Below are 19,855 nucleotides of genomic sequence, written 5' to 3' on the forward strand. Positions count from 1 at the left end.
CTAAAGAAAACAAATCTATGAACCAATTTTATTTTTATTTGCATTTAACATGATTATACACATTCATGTGTCTAACAAGATCTGCACTGTTACATTAAAAATACAGTACAATAACATTCAACATGAGGTACTTCATATTTATATACTTTTCCTTCATAAATAATGCTGTAAGCTACTAAATTCAAGCACTCTGATGCACAAGTGGCTAGTGTCTTGAATTAGCTGAGCTTATTTAAACACCTTAAAAAACAAAAAAGACAGTTCAGTGCAATAATTATGTAGAAATTAGACCATTTACTTAAATACTATATTAAGATATGCTTAAAGAATGTTACATTAGAACTGCTAGCCTAGTTCCCCTTTATCCCCAGTATGAACAACAACAAAGACTGCCAGATACATTGGGAAAAGCATCTACAGAGTATTCTGTTTAATAAAGTTGTGTTTATACACTAGAGTTGCCTGCCTTGTCAGAACAGTAAAAGCTACAAAATTCGAGATTACCAAAGAAAATAAAGCAAGCACGTTAGCTTTCATTCCATGTTGTTGAAAATGCAAAAGGGAGAACAGGATTTAAAATACAAAATTTCTCAGTCTAAATACAATTTTCAAATTTAACCCACAGCTCTTGACACCAGCCAATCAGGTGGTGGATGTGTCTTTTCTTTTTAAGTAATAGTAATTAACATAAAATTAAGCGCTGACACCCCCAGTGTACAGGATCTCCCTCTGCTCTCTACCAGCTGTTCCCTAGCCACGTGGAGGGCATCTTGCTAACAGGAGCACTGACAGTGAGCGTTACCAAATGAGCAATCTTCACTCTGAGGTTATCACACCCACCTCAACAATCTGAGATGATGAAATTAGTGCTAAATCAAGTTTTTTCTCCTCTGGCTTAAAAATGAGTGCCTTCTAAACAGGTACATAGTCTACCAATTTGCATGGTAGCTATGAGTTACTGAAATGTTTAACCATAATTTAAAAGCAAAGTCCTTTATAGAAGTATTTTTTAAATTGAAAACATACCTTTGTTTCATAGATACTTTGCCAAAACTACTGTGTGTCATCTCCCTAATAAGAAATAATTGTTAGATAATTTTGGAAAGTTGTCCTGGGAATACTCATCTATAATCACCAGTAACAGCTTCTGATCATCTATGCTAACAGGCATAGGTAATGGCAAACATGATTAAAACATTTCCCATAATCCAGTGTTCTCCTCCGTCAGGGAAGCCGGCCAAAAGCAACAAGCCCACGTCTACAGGGGAAAAAGTGGCCCAGAAGCACAGTGAATAAGATCAGGGTAGTCACTCACTGGGGCCTTCCTCAGGCCAGCAGGGGGACCATTTGTGTCTCACCTCTTACTGGCCAGGCAGGGAGGAGACAATTCCTGAGTCGGCAGACATACCTGCATGCACACGGACGCGCACCGACGCCCACAACGCGCACACGCCCACCCACCCCAGGACTAACCCCTGGCTCCAGACAAGCCAGCATGGGGCTCACAGAGCAGGAGAAGGAGGCGGCCAGGGACCACACTCTGGGTGGTGGGGGAAGCCATCTCAGGATCACACTGAGCAGAAAAGCTGCTCAGAAACACATGGATACTTTAGCTGGAAGTGAACACACTGGACACTCCCAGGGTCACAGGCACTAAACCATCACAAGCCGTCACTGAAGGAGAATTTTTGGATGAGCTTTCCCCTCCTTTGTTTACATTAGCCACGTACAAATAAGAGGGCTGGATGGGATGCTGATACAATGAATATTAGGTACAATCAAGTATATCACTCCAACCTTTTTTTTAAAACCCTGCAGGCATATATTGGCACTTTAAGATGGCCAAAGGCCAAATTCTAGCAGTCTAGGAACAGGACATAATTATAACTAAGAAGATAGTATGTATGTGGTCAAAGTAGATCAGATAAAATGTTATTTCAGATTAAAAAAAAAGAAAATCAACAAATAAAAGTATCTTATTACATTAACACATAGTGCTACAAAACTAATTGTTACTCCATACGTTTGAAGAACTTTTGGTCCTCTTTTCATGGGAAAAGGGGAATAAGATTGTATACAGTGTGATTTATAAAAACAAGCATATGGTGACGATCAGAAGCAAAGTGGGGAGAAGACTGGCTTTTTTCAAATGGTGCAGACTACCATGCCATCAAATAAACTATTTGTAGAACGGGACTTTTTTAGGTTTACTTTATAAGCTGTTTTAGTTTAAATTAATAGGCCTGTGATTTCTTCCCTACTGACAATAAAAATTTGTAATTTAGTTAGTTCTAAAAGAAATAATAGTTTATCTCCTAAACTAAAAGAATAAAAAAAACTGCTTGTAGAAGTCATGGCCCAAGCAAACATCCAATTTCCTTTGCAGTGTTTAACATTTAACAATCTTATGAATTTAGGATTTGAGAAAAAATAATGCCCAGAGTAAAATATTTAAAATGAAATAAGAGCTAAACATGACTGTCTACTTTCTAAATGTTACTTATTATGAAGCAAAACTTCTTTCAGAAATTGTACACTGAGATTTACCTATAATTTTTGCGGGGGGCAGGGGGGAGAGGGAGTTCTCTTAAAAATAACTCTTATCATTTTTGTTCTGGACTATTTATTTCTATTTGTCAAAATAAAGCCCTAGAGGAAATTCAAGGTGATCCAAACGTTTTAAGTGGGACAAAGCTGGGAGGTCAGTGGGCAGCTGGAAAAGAGCACAAATTCTCCCCAGGTGTATAGATGCAACTCTAAAAACCACAAAGGCTTAATAAGAACTTGGCTCTTTTAAGCATATAGTTAAAAGCTGAATGCTGCATTTTTGCCTGTACATAATTAAAAGGTTGAAAGAAATTAGAAACTGCCTACAGCTTCATTCATTATGAACTACCTGCGTGGATCATGTATCTGCAGATGAGCTAAGCATCAAGCAAGTAGGAACCAGATGTGCACCTCAGAGCTCACACTGCTTCAGGAGGTGTTTTCAAGCATAGAATATAAGTTCAGGGATCTGCCCTCCCTGCACCCCAGTGCCATTGGTGCTATCTGAGGAGCACTGGAACTGGACAGTCACCTTGCCACACTGAACTTCCGTCATGCCTTCTTGTCCGAAGTAGCTGAGTTCATTGCCATCCAGTATCACGCTGGCCGTGTAGAAGGTGTCTGGCTCAATCTGCACTGGGTACTCAAACCACACGGGGAAGGTATTGCTGGAGCCATCTGAGAAGTACTTGCTCAAGTTCTGCCCCAGAACAACGCCCTGCCGCTTGAGTTCAATCTTGGCACTGTATTCTGCAGAGCCACAGCTGGAGCCGTACAGCCCAAAGCCGGCGATGAACACTCTCTTGTCAACTGCAAACTGGATGCTGTCGCAGCGGCCCCGGTAACGCCACTGGTTGCTCCGATAGGCACATGACTGGAAGCGGTGACAGCGCTGGGGCACGAGGCCCTTGCGGGCTTTACTCACAAACTGCAACTCAGGCTTTTTGGCTGCAGTGTACCAGAGGAAGATGTCATTGGTCTCATTGAGAGTTAAAACTCCAGACTGTGCAGCACCATTTGCAAAATCATCCAGGGCCATCGTGGGTATGCGGATCAAGTAAAGCGCCTTTCCGAGGACCTTGCGTTTATTTTCAATGCTCAAAGCTAGATCTTGTCGCTGGCATTCCACTTCAGCCCAGTTGAGAGCTGCCTCAAAAACCACAATTTCTTTGGCATTCAGAGTTTCCCTGCGGAGGATACTTTCTAGAGTTTGGAAGTCAATATCGCAGAATCCCTCAGACTTGAGAGCTAACTCAGCCTGGGCATCGATCACCTCCCAGCAACGCTGGGTCAGGTCTGGCTCCTCAAACAGGCAGCTCTGGGAGAGGAGCACACAGGCGTTCTTGGCGCTCAGGCTGGTCTCCAGGAAATTAACGCAGGCTCTGGCGAGGTGAGGGACAATGTACTTTTTGGCAGCATAAAGAGTGGCCAGCACTGTGTCAGCAGCCAAGTCAATTTCATCACAATAGATATATCTGAAAGACAGCGCACAGCATATAAATGGAATTTTCACAAAATGAGCATGTCCAGCAAGAAAAGATGCAACTACTTTCAAGTTAGTTCCAAGAAAATTGTCTTATGTGATCGTTATTACAAAAATGATTAGGGATTAAAGAAACCTCTGAAATATGTTCATAAATTATTAATGTTTCAACTCAGGAGTAACTTTGTATAATTAAAGACATTAACTTTGTGTTACCATTCTAGCCTCTATTTTATAACCTGCATTCAATGTCTTCAAAAAAAAAAATAGAAGATATTAGAACTGTTTGAAAAAGAACTGCATGTCAGAGTTAATATTAGCGAAAAACAGCAAAGTTTCTGTTATATACATCATATTATATTTAATCAAAGAATAATCTCCCTATGTTCTAGATGCTATATATATAGTTTTATTTTATAATTTTCTGCATTCATATAGAAACAAATGCCTTCAATACTATAATGTTGGCAATGACTGCATCTTAATGCTATTAACGAAGTATGACTTGAATTTTTCCTAAACACAAAATAAGACCTGAAATTAAACAAGATATTTTGCAAGTAGTTCTAACCTCAAAAGATTATCAAACATGGATTTCAACAATATCTTCCAGTTGCCTTTACATAGAATCCAATATACACTTTGTATCTGGCTTTTCTTTTTTTAAACCCTGAATTCTTTCCTCTCTCCCCCACGCATTTCTTCTACCTTCAGAATTAAAGAATATATTGTTTCCAGATATATTTAATTAAAAGACAAAAGCAAGAAGGTCCAAATATGCACTATTTTTAGGATTCTGTGAAGCATCCTTATGTCAGGAGATAAAACACTTCTTGGTGATTTGGGGGGGATGGTGGCAGTCTCTCTAAATGGTATGTAAAGGTAAAAAAAAAAAATCATCTGCTTCTCTTAGATTGCTATGGTTGAGTACAAGAGTCAGTGAGAAGTACGTATGGGTGAAAAATACAAACTGATAACACTTAAATTTAAAAATTTTTCTAGCTAAGGTGTTTAGCTACTTGCTGTGAAGTTTTCCTTTCGTTACTATATTTTAACTTCATGAAACACTTTTAACAAAAGATTAGCAATGGCTTCTGTGAACAAAGTAAAAAAAAAACCCACAATAATGACAATAAGTAAAATGCCCACAACCACAAATGAAACCTCCAGTTTTGCTCCCAGGAAGCTCTTTTTCTTCCGACAGGCTAAGCCATGTACCACCACTGGCAAGACAGATTTCACAAAATACCGGCAGCTTAGTGATGCTCTGACCTGAGAACCAGGACCTTGGGGAGGAATCTGGAACACAGTCAGCACTTTGTAGTTCTTACCCTGAACACTGAGCAGTAAGCAGTGTTCCCTTTTTCTTGACAATTCCCTTTCTAGGAATACTGGCTACTCAGCCACACAGTGCACTTGTCTGGAAGACCTGGCCTCCACTACTCTGGAGACAGTGCAGTACTGATCAACAGTGGCTCAAGGGCAAACAGCACCCTACTACATTTCTTATTCTTACCACTTTTGGTGGACTGCATGTATAATTTTAAAAAGCTGTATTGAGATATATTCTAGGTAATACATCTGTAAGAAAAGATGCTTAGCAAATGACTGAGGTAAAATGTAATTTTGTAATTTCTTATTCATGTTTCCTAATTATGTATACATGTGGCTGAATCAACAACACAACACTACTGGACTGCAGTGCAGTCAAAACGCTGAACTCGTGTTGCCGTTCTCCTCCGCCAGAGACAATGTCAAATATACAAAGCTGACTTTACGGGGAAAAACAAAACAAAACAAAACAGAACAAAACCCTTTCCAGGTAAAACTGGTTTCTGTACACATCCCTTGTCACTAACTGTTGGTTGTTAAAAAGTGGTGAATTAGTTTCACCTTTTGGTAGGTACTTCATATGCTCACTTATCTTTAATTTCCCTATTTCCCATTGTCAAAGTTTCAGTTAGAAGAAATTAGATTTCAAAACTACAACATAAATAGAGAATTGAATACTTCAAGTGCTAGAACTATAGTACTTATTTTTCAGTAGAAGCAGACAATAAATATATTGCAACATTTTAACTATTTGTGGGATTATTGTCCAACTTGTTGACACACAGAATAATTTTTTTCAACAAACCTATTTATTCCAGTGAACCAAAATCCCTACAGCAGCAGATATCCTTGAATTCCTGATATACTTGGTGTGCTAGAATAAGGATTTAACACAAATCATTAAGTATTATTTAAAATTATCATCAGATTTTAATCACACTGTCTAGCGCCAATACACATCAAAGAAGCGGATTCTATTTAGCTGATCAACATGTACTGGATTCTGAAAAGCACCATGAGACATAAAAAAACTATTTTTTAAAGAAGTATGTACCTTACAGCTTTACATTTTTATATTACCCATTAAATACATATAAAACTATAGAAAACTATTCATCTGTCTCAAAAATGTCTCCTCTGCTACCAAAAGCAAATGCTTCTTATCCTTGAGAAATGGTATGTGATTTTATGTAAGAGTATGTATATGCATGTATATATAAAGATCAGATTATTTCAACACAGTAAGTTTTACATTTGTTGACAGAAAACAGTAACTCCTGGAAAACTCAAAAATCTCCTAACTGGTGGTACTTAAATGAGGTATACAATTTCTGGAACTGTGAAACAAAAATATAATATATGTCTCTAAAGACTTCTTCATACATGATGCTGTCAGAGATAATATGCTCTATTAGACAATGCCTACTCTAGGAAGTTATTTTTCTTTAAGTCATTAAAAATGAAATCACTGTACATGCCACTTGCTCCCAAAAATCTCACGCCAAAGTGTTATTATAAATGCCTGCACCATTCCACATGCTTTCCACCGAAAGATGCACAGCAGTTTTCTCCAAAAACATTTTACAAGGTAAGCAGCTCCCTCTTTCTTCATCATTCTCCCTTTCTGTTACAAAGAACTTACATTTAACTGTGAAACCAGCGGAGTACAGACATGGCATAAACAAACTCTAAACAAACGAACGGTGCTTACTTCAGCATAGCGAGAAAAGCAGCAGGCTCGACATCTGGTATACGGATTTCATCTTTGTCCTCAGCAAGTTCTCCGTAGAACATTGCATGGAACACAGAGCTCCCAACAGCTAAAACATACTGTGGAGAAAGGGAAATCTTATTTCATGCACTAAACTACAAGCATTTTCAGTAAATCAATCCAGAAAAACAACTCTAAGCAATCAGGTTCAGTGGACATAGAGCACCTACACCTGCTCTTTTTTCAAAGCCAAGGTACAGTGTATCTTGCCGTGAAAGCATGATAGATGTTCACGCAAGCCAGTCTTTACGCTGCTAATTACCTCAAGGCTTTAAGAGATTAATGGACAAGTTCCCTCATTACAAAATAAATAAATAAATGCATAAATAAAATAAAAACGTATCTAACCAATTTCTAAGGGAAGAGTAATAAACATGACTTTGCTAACCTGTCCCAACAACTTTCCATGACTGGAGAGTTAAGAGGGCATGTTTTTGTGTGGGACGTAAAGCAGGGTAGAGAGAAACAAAGAAAAAAATTAAGCGTGGCCAAGACCCTTTGGAGAGGCTGTGCCTTCTCTGTGATGGGTGAAACACGCACTGCCTGCCATCGGCAAGCTGCCCACCCCAACCAAGTTTCATTTCAGGCTCATGGAAAGGGTCCCTCTTTGTAAACCTCAGGACTAAACCAGTAATGCAGCTGTTGCTTACTTTGTGTCCTGGCAACCGCTGAGTCCCACCTGGTGGCCCAACCACAAAATGTACATCTGCCATCAAATCATTATTGAACATCACTGCATTTCTATAAACAGAGGCAATTCATTAATTCACAGCAGCCGGCATTTTTAAAACCCCTCCCCAACATACAAAGCCCACAAAAGAGTCACAAGCTAAAGCAACAGTTTAGTAACTTCGGGGTAAAACTACAAATAAAGATTCCAACTAAACAACTCTGTGATCATTGCAAACACATGGGAAGTAACAACAACAAAAAAAAGTTACACAAACTTTTCATCAGGCTAAGGACAAATAAAAGGTTTCTATCTTCAAACCTTCTGTGGTCCACAGACACAATCCTGTCACTTAAATGTTACAGCTTGCAAAAACATTTTTATCTAAGAGGAAAACAGCTGTACTGTTTTGGAAAAGATACAAGGCAGTTTTCCATTACCAGTAAAGCTTCTGGGAAAAGAGGAAACACAGATTTACGTTAAAATCCATTACAGGTTGTGCAAAAGCAGAAACTTCAACACAGGAAAACTTTGCAAGTAAATGTGCTGGCCCGGCACTTACCTTTCTCGAATGGTAGGATAAAGACCCTGCCAGTTTGGGGCCGGAATAAGGTTGTTGTTACTGAGGTTCTGCTGGTGGTACTGCTGGACAGTGGTGCTGCTGGAGCTGGCTGGTTTTTTACGAGGGAATATATCAGCAGCCATCTTCTTCTTCTTTTTAGTCTTCAAGGTAATTATTTCATAACAAACTGGGGGCAACTTGCTGTTGCTGCCGCCGCTGCTGTTGCCACTGCTGCTGCTGCTATTTGTTTTCTTCGAGCTTTTCTTGGACCTATTCTTTACCGTCTCTGGAAGCATCAAGAAGAAGGTGAGACATTTCATGTTCTTTTCCTTGTCATCTACCATGAGTACAGTGTGTCTCTCTTTACGGCTAGAGATCCCAAATTGGTGTAAACATCAAGGAAAGGAGGCTAGCACGAGCCAAGATGTTAACAGAAACCAACAAGCTGATGCTTTGCTTCTTTTCTCAGCCGGACAAGGTGACCTTTTCACTATGTTGAATAGAAACTGCCTTTAAGTTTTATCCAGTACTGGGTCTGCTAAATACATCTCCATCATGATTCCTATTTCTCTTATTTGCTCATAAAAATAACCCAGTTTCCTAGATCACCTGCAAATGCTACAGTGAGCGAAGATGACAGGCAGAGAGCCGCACTGCTTGTTCTCTGAATTAGGTTAGCAAGATGTGCTGGAGCCGCGCGAGTCTGTTCAGCCGGCTGAAGTTGTGTGGTGAATGGATCGGAGGAGAGTAGGTATTACAGCCCTGCAGATGGAGTCAGACAGCCAGTGCTCCGAGCCAATAGCTGAAGTCACCAATCATGATTGGACCAAGCAAAACAGTGACACCTATTGTAACGTGCATAGCTCTCATATTAAAGGAACAGCAGTTGCATTCTGTTGCCTCCTGTATTATTGCATATTTAAATAAGATAAACAACCTATGAAATATATCTGCAAACCAGAAAGGAACAGTTTGTGCCCACGGATTTCCCTTCAGTAGACATACATTTTAATTTCCCTAGCTAAATAAGCAGGATCAATTAACAAAGGGTAGGGACTGATATGTACTCTGTATTTCTAGTAAAATCTTCATCCCAGCAGCACTTAGTTTCAAATACTTTAAACAAAATCCTCCATTCTTCCAGCTAAAATGGATTATTAATAGCAAAACCATACTAAACAACACATTTATTATAGCTTAATGGAAAGGAATGTTGTTTTTCTTTTTCCAGTCTCTTTGAATGCAAGTTATAGTCTAGTGCAAAATAAGAGAGATGAGGTCATGTGTTCATTTTACCTCCCAACATTTTCTAGTTCCTATAATGATCTTTGACAGGAGTTTCAGGTCAGAAAATACTTTTAAATTAGTCTAAGATTATACCAGTAGGTTTAGCAGCACTGAAACTACAGACAAATAAAAATAAGATTCAAATGAGACAAGTCTGCTAATCAGTTTTTAAAGGCTGTAATTCACTAAAAATATGTCAGATGGGGGGCCCTGTTCAGGACCTCAAAATCCAGCCTAAATGTTATGGCTACATTTAATTTGTCATAATTTTGAAGAATATAATCCACATCTTCTAACACAAAACAATAATAAGGCCATTCAAGATGATACATGTTCTGATGCCGCCTAGTTAAAATGCAAACAGGTTCTCTCTGCCTGAAATCAGAAGAACATAAACTACTACCTATATGGTTTTCATAGATGTGAACCCCTCAACAATTTCTAGCTTTGTTGAACAAGAAAAAAAACACCTGCTGTAAGATCCACACATGTTTGTTTATTTTTAAAGAGGGACTAATGAGGAGACTTAATCTCACCCCTAGCTATCTGGACTACTCTCATTTGTTCCAGGTACAGCCGCTATTTGCTACTCCCCCCCCACCCCACCCCACCCCCGCCTCCTCGACCCCCGAACACAGACTTCATGGCCATGGTCCTGCTTGTTGCACAGCATTCATCTGAATAATGAGTACCTGACAGAGTGAGGGCTCAACGAATGGAGCTATGATGATGATTATAACTAGTAATCTGCTGCAGATAACACACCGAAATCAAACTTTAATCCCGGGGACCCTCGGTCATGAGACTGAGCCAAGGAATATCCTCTGTATTGTCATCATTATTACCCTTAAAACCCTTACATCATTATTGCAAAGCCAGTGCAAGGCAGACTGTGTATGTAGGACCACAGCCTTTACCACAGGTTATTCACCCCCATTTTAGATGGACCCTGAAGTGCTGCTTATTTATTACAATTATTGTGTTCCCGATCACAGGGCTACCACAAGCATATATATATACATGTATATATATATACATACATATATATACACATGTATATATATATACATACATACATATATATACATGTGTATATATATATACATACATATATATACACATGTATATATATACATATATATATATATATATATACACACACATACACACATACTTTCAAATCACACAACGTTACAGGAAGAGAGCTCTAGAGACTCATTTTTAAAGCCCATGGTGAAAGGTATAAAGAAGGAACAAATGAGCTCCTATTTGAACTAACTCCCAGACTGACGTTAAAATCAAAGGATTTCTCTCCTTGCTGGTCGGCTACAGAACTTCCTGACAACAACCTCCTAGGAAAGCCCCCATGATGGGATGACAGGAAGGTCCTTGGTCCTTCTGACCAGGATAGTCCCACACACACCTGGCTTTCAGGTCTGACAGTAACCAATTAGAATGGAAAGGGAAACGAGCTGTTACAAGACAGACTAATAATTGTTAACTGGACAGACAAAATAGAAAAAGCACAGGGGCACCTGGGTGGCTCAGTTGGTTAAGCATTTGACTCTTGATTTTGGGCTCAACTCATGATCTCACGGTTTGTGGGCTCCAAGCTGCTAGTGTGGAGTCTGCTTGGGATTCTCTCTCTCCCTCCCTCTTTCTCTCTGCCCCTGCCCTGCTTGTGCATGTTCTCTCTCAAAATACATAAATAAACTTAAAAAAAAAAAAACACACAGGAAAAGCATAAAAAGTAGAAGACTTCGTGGTTTTTACTCATTTCACATGTTGTTCAACACCTTTTACCAAGAAAGCCTCAAACAAACACTGCTCTTACACCACTAAAATAAAAAGTGCACCTAATAGTTTGAGCGAAAATTACAGAATATTTTAAAAACTGCTCTTTCTGAAATTAAAGGCTTCAGGTATTTGGACAATTAAGTTCCGTGGAAATATTTTGTGAATATACTAGTTACAAGAAGCAGTCCTAAACTGGAGTCCCCTAAAACCGTGCTGCAAAGAGGGTGCTGCCCCTCATGAGGTGTGGGGGCTGATGAGCATGGCTGTGAAAGATGTGTTCTTCACTACAAAAAAGTAATCCAATTAAAAAATAAAAATGCCATTTCAATTTTTGTGGCCAATCTGAAAAGCATGAAAATGATAATAAAATCAAGACATAGAAAACTTCTTAAGAGCTTCATTTTCCTACCACGGTTTAAAAGACAGGTAGTATAAAGTCCTTGCTACTACAAGTGTGGTCCACAGAACAGCAGCATCAGCAGCAACACCATCTCCTGGGAGCCTGTTAGAAATCCAGAGTCTGCATTTTAATAAGACCCTCCAGGTAATAAGTATGATGTTCAAGTTTGACAACACCTCATGTAAGATTAAAATAAGAGGGTTACAGGGTCTCCCAAAGATCCAGTATCAACACCTGGTGCCATGTTTTGCATTCCATTATCAAGTAAATGGAGAAAAAATACAAAATGATTTAATTTGGGTTGGTCATAAAACTTAACCTTCATGTCTTACTCTGAAATTCTTCTGATTAGGCCCAAAATGTCAAAATTCTAGGATTCACGTGTGTGCACAGCCAACTAAGAGGCTTCAAAATATTTTTCAATGCTCTGGAAAAGCTCATGTCCCGATTATTTTACAGGACAACGACAGAGACCATTTTAGTCAGAAACATTAAGGATTAAAGAATGCCAAGATGAACGACTTAATATTTACACAATAATCTACTTCATAATTCTGTTTCAAAAAATTAGTGTTGTGACACAGCAAAACTAGTAATCAAATAATGTGGTTCAGTCCTGGTGCAGCCACAAAAGACTGTGTGTATGTGTGTTGAAGGTGAGGGGTGCCTGAACAAATCATTTATCCTTAAAGGGCCTCAAATTCCTCAGCTACAATATGAAGAGGTTCTCTAGAATAGATGACTGCTTTTCAATCTGTACCTTCAATCCACTTTAGTAAGAAATGCATTTTATATTCAGACTCAGTATTAGCACAAGTGTGAAAACACACACAAAAATGGAAAGACCGTTCACAAAACAAAAACTCTTAGCATGTTACGACAGTATAGATATTATCTTATTTTTCTCTTTTATTTTTATTGTTGGTCTTGATTCATTCCATTGATTTCATGACCACAGTTTAAGTAATAATGGTCTAGCTTTATTTTTAATAGCTTTCAAGGTTTCATATTCTAGGGTTCTTTTCTATCAAGAACTTGGACTTGAAGGAGGATATGGCAGCTCAACAAATAACATGCACAACTGGGAGTGTGCATGTATTTTTCTAGAAAGAGAAGCCATAGTTATCATCTGTCCTTCAGAGTAATCCATGATCCAGAACACAATAAAATATTATGAAAATCTAAGACTGATGTGAATATACAAAGTATTTATATCACTTTCCTCTCTGCTTTCTTTTCTACAGTCTAGTTCATTAAACACAAATCATAGCTTCTTTTTCTCCCTTGAAATTAAATGTAAAGAGTTCAAACTCCATCTGTTGAATCTACAACCCAGAAACATTACCCACTATGTTGAAGAGTGAATAAATCAAGGATATCAGCTCGAAATCTATGGTCATATTCCACCTCTAAAATTTCCTTACAACAACTAGCGTTACACCTCCTGAATTTTAAAGCTGTTATGAGACATGGTTAATCCGCCCTAATATATTGGTCAAGGAGCCACCAATCTTTTATGAAGTATACGCAGGTATCTCCCACTTTTCAAAAGTTCACATTATGGACTTCGCTCTTATGAAGGACCTACATTAATACATGTTTTCACTAGCCAGAGGAAATACAAAGAGAAATTTTGCTTTTCTGAAAAAAAGCACAACAGGCCTTCAGCATTTGTTTTGCAGTGAGCCATTCCAGAGGCAGTACACATTTTGAGAAAAGTGGCACCACCACTCCGCCTCCCCAGGAACTCTACTCAGCATCAAGCTCCATAGCTCTGAACTCTGTGAGCATCTGTGCTTTACACCTTGATTTATTTTGTGCATCCATTAGCAACATGTGTCCTAAAGTATCAGAAAAGCCAAAGAGAGGTTATTTTTGGGGGTCTGGGAACACTCAAGACTTTTTCCAAATAAACTAATGGTAATTGCTTCTTCTTTGTGCCATTTTGGCCTACAAAAGGTTTCACAGGTACACTGTACTTCTGGATAGTAGGGGAAACATGTGCTCTTAAAATACAACATGCTAATCATGTAACATGTTAAATGACTGGCATACGATAGTGAGCAAGATTACGAACCAAACAAGTTAGCTAGTAAAAGTGGATTTTAGATAATTTTTACAATTGTCAGAAAGTTCAATCATCTTTCTCTCTTTTCATTCAATTCCCAATAATAACAAAATTATCAACAGAATTTAAGTTCACTTAGATCATCCTCTTCACCACTGGAAGGTTTGCCAGACATCCCTCTTTATTTAGTAGAAACCTGTATATTCAGTTTGGGACCTGAATGAGATTTGGAACAGAAAGGGACAATACAAATTAATACATTTAATGCAACTCTGTCCACAGATAAAGTGACTAGGTGTCCAGAAGATTAAGGGAGTTGTGAATAGTTAGGGAGGGGGGGCAATGTCTGGACTAGAATAAAGATTTCCAGACTGCTTGCCTAATGTTGTCTGTTCCACTCTAATTTCCATCCACAGTTAATTATCCCCACATTTTTACATAATGCTTTATTTTCATATTTTTATCTACTTTAAAAGAAAAAAATATATGCAAAAATTACAGATATGAAAACCATGAACATGGTTTTATATATATATATATATATATATATATATATATATATATACACCACACACACACACACATACACACACACATACACATACATACACACACACACACACACACACACTCCATACCCTGCAGAAAGAATTCTAGGGCATTTTCTGGAAAAAAATGGAGAGGAACTCTAACAGGAAGGAACATAAATGCCTAACAGCCATGAGGAAGCTGCTGAAACACACAGAAGAGGCTCTCCAGGTAAAACGAGAGTTGGAAAAACCAGGCACTCGTGGTCTACCCCAACAAATCCTATGTCAACAACCAAGAATGCTGGCAACTCTTGTTTAACTTGCTCTAACTCTGGACTCCTTGTCTGAACTTGCATTTGGTTGACCACAAGATACCTGAACAGCTACAAGTGAAGTTAACATGGTAAACTGTGGAAAGGATCACTTCTAAAAATTACTGATAGACCATCACAGAGGAGAGAAATTTCAACCTAACCTGATTAAGTCACAATGGAACAGGGTATTGTTTTTGCTTACTTTTCAATACTGAGCAAAAAATACGCTTGTGATATAAGAGATAAAAAAGATAAGCAGCAAAATGTTGGCAGTTCCTAAAAATAGCAACAGCTGCTGGAAAATAGACGATATACTTTCTAAATTTAGAAATAAATATGGAGCCAAGCATTGTCAGCATGGTATAGTGAAAAAAGCAAGAGCCATCAAGAAGTGACCTTAAGGTACTAAATATCCATAAGTCTCATTTTATTCATCTGCTAAATGGGGTAATTATACCCATTCAGCCCTCTCAGGTTTACTGTGAAGGCAAGATTACATGTTTGTGAAAGCGTTTTGATAAAAGTCTAAAACGCTTCCCAAAAGGTAAGCTTTCACTATTAGTAACAACTGTACCCAAAGCAGGAAATATTTGTGATACAATCTTCCAAAACAACAAAAACCCAAAAATTAATCTGGCTCCCTGCCCTTATAATCTTCCAGGCCTCACAACTAATGACATTCCATCCCCATCTGCAGGCTTGCTCTAGCCTCACTCACAGGCCAAGAGGTCCTGGGTTGCTGAGGCTCTTGTGGGGATTTTGCAGGTGAGGTTGTGTTGTACACCGTGATTAGGTCCCCACCTGATGCCTAAATCTACACCTGGAACCCATACTCCAGGCTAGATGTCCCCTGGAGTTCATGCCTGTGAGACCACCTGTTGGCAGATGCCCTGCTGGACCCCTTTTCTGAGAGGGCCCAAAGCTACAACTTACCCATCTATGAACTAGCAACTCGACTTGACCTCTCTCAGCCATGACCTAGTTTGAATTATAGCACCAAGGGTGAGAACACAAGCATTTGGGCGAAGCATACCTCAGTGTGGCTGGAAGGATAAGGCTCGTGGACAGTTTCATTAAGTTATTTCCTTCTCACCACAGAGCTCCAGTTAACCTTCACTTGTTCTTTAAACTTCGAAAATATGCCCAAAGGTAGAATGTGACTATCTCTGAAGGCAGGAACAATGATTTCTTTTTAAAAGTTTGTTATGATATTTAACATGATATTTGATGCTTATATAAGCTATGTCTGTATACACTTGTTTGGAATACTAAACACCTCACTGAAATCCCAAGTCATTCTCTATCATGTTAAATGAGGTGATCTTGAGAAGAAAGAGTATATAAAATTTATCATATGAGATACTCTAAATATAACTATTTTTTTTTAATTTTTTAATTTATTTTTGAGACAGAGAGAGACAGAGCATGAGCAGGGGAGGGGCAGAGAAAGAGGTTGATACAGAATCCGAAGCAGGCTCCAGGTTCTGAGCTGTCAGCACAGAGCCCGATGCAGGGCTCAAACTCACAGACTGTGAGATCACGACCTGAGCCGAAATCGGATGCTTAACCAGCTGAGCCACCCAGGCACCCCTAAAGATAACTATTTAAAGGACTACTATCATGAGTTCTTTTGTAAGTTTAAGATACTTTGGTAAACAAGGTAATCAATTCCTTATTTTTATATACTCTGGATGATCTAGTAAATTTCCTCATGTGTAAAAGTGTTCACTACCTAATCTCTTATTTTTTCCCAATTCTAGATTTCTAGGATTAAAGAATCTGTATGTTTAGCAGAAATACTGATTTATTTATTTTCTTTACATTTTAATATTATGATTATGACCAGTACCCAACAAAAACTATGCACTTACATATGTCATTATTATTAGAGAGAGAGAGAGAGAGAGAGAGAGAGAGAGAGAGAGAGAGAGAATCCCAACCAGGCTTTGCACTTACTGTCAGTACAGAGCTCAATGCAGGGCTTGATCTCACAAAACTTGAGATCATGACCTGAGTCAGACGCCCAACTGAATGTGCCATTATTTAATTATTAAGACCTCCCCTGTTTTAACATCTCTGAAATTGAATTTATCTTATAATTGATGGCAGCTAACAGTACAACTAGTAGGACTTTTTCTTCCCTTTCTTATTTGTACATAAAATAATACCATGTCTTACAGCTGATGACACCTTATAATCAGTGAAATAAGGTAAAAGATACACAAGTCAATGGAAAGAAAGGATTCTCTTTAGATTGGTTAATCATTCCCCCAACCAGGCAAGATGGCCTCTCAAAATTCTGGCTCAACTACACTAGAATAACTGAGCTTTCATCAAGAAATCCTTTGTTAAAGTTTATAATCACAATTCTCAATTGAGTTTGCTACTTTGACAACCGATAATATGCAGAGTCTAGATGGAAATTCCAAAATGAGAATTTCCATCGGTAAGAGATCCAGCATTAATGCAATGCATTTCTCCTATTTTCTCAGGGCACAACAACTATACATGTACACAAATATCGTTAATAGAAGCCTATTAATTCTTTGGGTAATGTTTACTAAAGATATTTTACCAATCAATGTAAGATTAACTTACAACATCATTACACATAGATTAAACCTGGAGCTAAAGGAGTCCTTAGAAATCATTATTTTCAAACAAATAGAATCTACATTAAAATATTAAAGAGGGAGACATACTGTTACTATAATACAATGATTCTATTCTATGTGTTACTTTCACCTAGGTACCTAAAAACAATTTATCCAAAGAAAAGTAAAATCAGGCCTCAAGAAGTCTCTTCTGAGAAGGCCAGAAAGAAGACTACAGTGATCCAACAGGGGACATTAATCCTACTAGAAATGCTGGAATGGAACAATCTTGCTGTGACCTTCTGTAGGTTGGTTGTTGGCTTCAGTTCACAGGAAGAAAATCATGTGCTAGTCAAAGAAAAACATTTTTTCTTAGTTTTTTTTTTTTTAACTTCAGTGGGTGATTTTTTTTTCCTGATATTAGGAATAACTAAAAACATTTCCATAGTCAGATCATTAAAATAAAATCCAAAGCCCTTCTTCATTAAGGCCTAACCTAAACTTAACCAAAGAATGTCTTGCTGTATTTGGGAAAGTCACTTTTCCAATAAGCACATGGAATGGGACAATGCTCTAATCATCAGATACTGTATATCAATACTGGTTATTAATGGGGTAAATATCGCAGACCAATTTCCCTAACATTCACAATTCTACTGGTAAAAAAAGCTCTACAAGATGAAAAAAAAAAGATTACCAAATACCAGTCATCTAAATAGGTGTTGTGCCCTTAGTCACTAAAAGGTGCTTAGAAATGAACACTGCTCTCCTATCATTCAATTTACCACTACCTCCTAAAACACCTGAAGTAATGATATACATGATATTAGGTTTAAAATTTTTATCACTCTAAAGTGAACAGAATTAGGTTTGGTAAAGGCAAGGCCGAGGTTGGCAAGTGAGCGTGACTTTTCTTATTTTAACAAAATCACATAGAAAAAGACTAGTTACCAATGTGGTGATTATGTCATCATAATAAATACATCGACAAGGATCTCAATTAATTACTATTTAATGAAATGCCTTCCTTCACTTTTACAATGTATGTGGCTGAAATGAAATATAGTTATTTTAAGCAAACAGTGCAAGATCTAAAAATAAGAAATCTGCTCCACTGAGATAAATTGTACCACGGGAAAATACAAACATATGTGAAGTTATACAAGGCATCTTCACACCCAATTTCTAACCTATCTTTTCTAGAGTAGGGACCACCAAATGAAAATGAAAAAGGCACATACATTCTAAACTAAGCCACAAAAATGTTTCTTAACAAAAAATTCAAGTAGAATTAGAAGCCTGTGACAGAGGATGATTATTGAAACCAGCTTCTGGCAAAAACTCACAGTAAAATCTATCCTAAACCCAAATTTAAAAAATAGGTTTTATGCTACTTTTAATTAGCTGTTAAGTACACAATTCTCCATGACTGTTGTGAAGGACACTGTCCTATAAAGGTTGGCAAAACCCTCACTATATCAACACCAAGTAACATTCAGAAATTGCCCCCATTTGCTGCAGAAAATAATAATTTGGCACTGATAAAGTATTCCCTTGTTGTTTCCATCCCTCATGCTGCTGTAATTGGAATAAAGTTGAGAGGGTTCTGTACTTAGTTTCACTGCATGCACCAGAAGTAGAAAAATAAGGTATTTCAAAGAAAAATTCAATTGTAATATATATTCAGCAAGCATTTCTTTTTTTAATTAAGAGCTACTATATAAGTAGGTCAGTACTTAAACTGCCCAGAGGTACAGAATAAAAGAAGTTAATTTCTCATAAAATAATGCTCAAATGAGTCTCACTTAGAAAGTCAAAAGTATTCATAAGAATATGTTTTTAAATTTGGGTTTCCTGAATCTCTGCATCACAAAACAACACGTAGACAGTGTTTACATGTGTACGTTAACTATAGTGCAATTAAAGATTAATGAACATTCAAATCCAAATATATCCTCAACAAGTGGCAATTCAACTGTTTAGTTCTGTTGTTGTTGTTTCAATAACAGAGAAACAGCCAGTTCACCATCATTCAGAGGTACATGGACCCATACATGGGTTTCAGACCGTCTCTGAAAATGATGATCACAATTTATAGGAGTTAGGTCTCTGCATACGCATTCTAATAGCCAGCTATAGGGAAGCCGTGATCCACTAAGACTTTAGAATAGGAAACGTGGTTGATATCACTATTTAAGGTAACATTCTCTCATAAAGTTTAAAATATAGCATCAAACAGGAAACAAAAAGGAATATTAGGTGGCATGTGGCCAAGTGCATGTCAGGACTGCAGACCAAATATCTCTCCAGGAAGAAATGAAGAAATTCTGTCTTTCTCAGAGAGAGGAAGCCTCATGTTTTGCAATGCATTCTGAATCGCCATGACATGGCTGTGAGCTAACTTGTCCTCTTCATGAGCTCACTTTGCAAACAAGACTATTCCCACACTGCAGATGAACTAATTGTCTCCTGCCATCCTCACTGCTCTTTTCTTCCCTAC

At 37.9% G+C, this 19,855-nt stretch overlaps 1 protein-coding gene across 4 annotated transcripts in view; it reads right to left on the reverse strand.

Moving 5' to 3' along the window:
- Window positions 1-16: 16 nt before the first annotated feature.
- BTBD3 (BTB domain containing 3) overlaps window positions 17-19,855 on the reverse strand; it is a 36,244-nt gene continuing 16,405 nt past the window's right edge. The window contains exons 2-5 of one of the 4 annotated variants that reach the window (XM_058684872.1): window positions 8,366-8,651; window positions 7,784-7,874; window positions 7,074-7,192; window positions 17-4,022 (exon numbers count right to left, since the gene is read on the reverse strand). In XM_058684872.1, the coding sequence (XP_058540855.1) occupies window positions 2,990-4,022; window positions 7,074-7,192; window positions 7,784-7,874; window positions 8,366-8,508 (1,386 nt within the window). In that variant the 5' untranslated portion in view covers window positions 8,509-8,651 and the 3' untranslated portion in view covers window positions 17-2,989. Of the gene's footprint in view, window positions 4,023-7,073; window positions 7,193-7,783; window positions 7,875-8,365; window positions 10,221-19,855 lie in introns of those variants that run through there. The other 3 variants (XM_058684873.1, XM_058684875.1, XM_058684874.1) reach the window with 3 other exon arrangements.

This window comes from Neofelis nebulosa, chromosome 9 (genome assembly GCF_028018385.1).
Source record: "Neofelis nebulosa isolate mNeoNeb1 chromosome 9, mNeoNeb1.pri, whole genome shotgun sequence".
NCBI classification, from domain to species: Eukaryota; Metazoa; Chordata; class Mammalia; order Carnivora; family Felidae; genus Neofelis; species Neofelis nebulosa.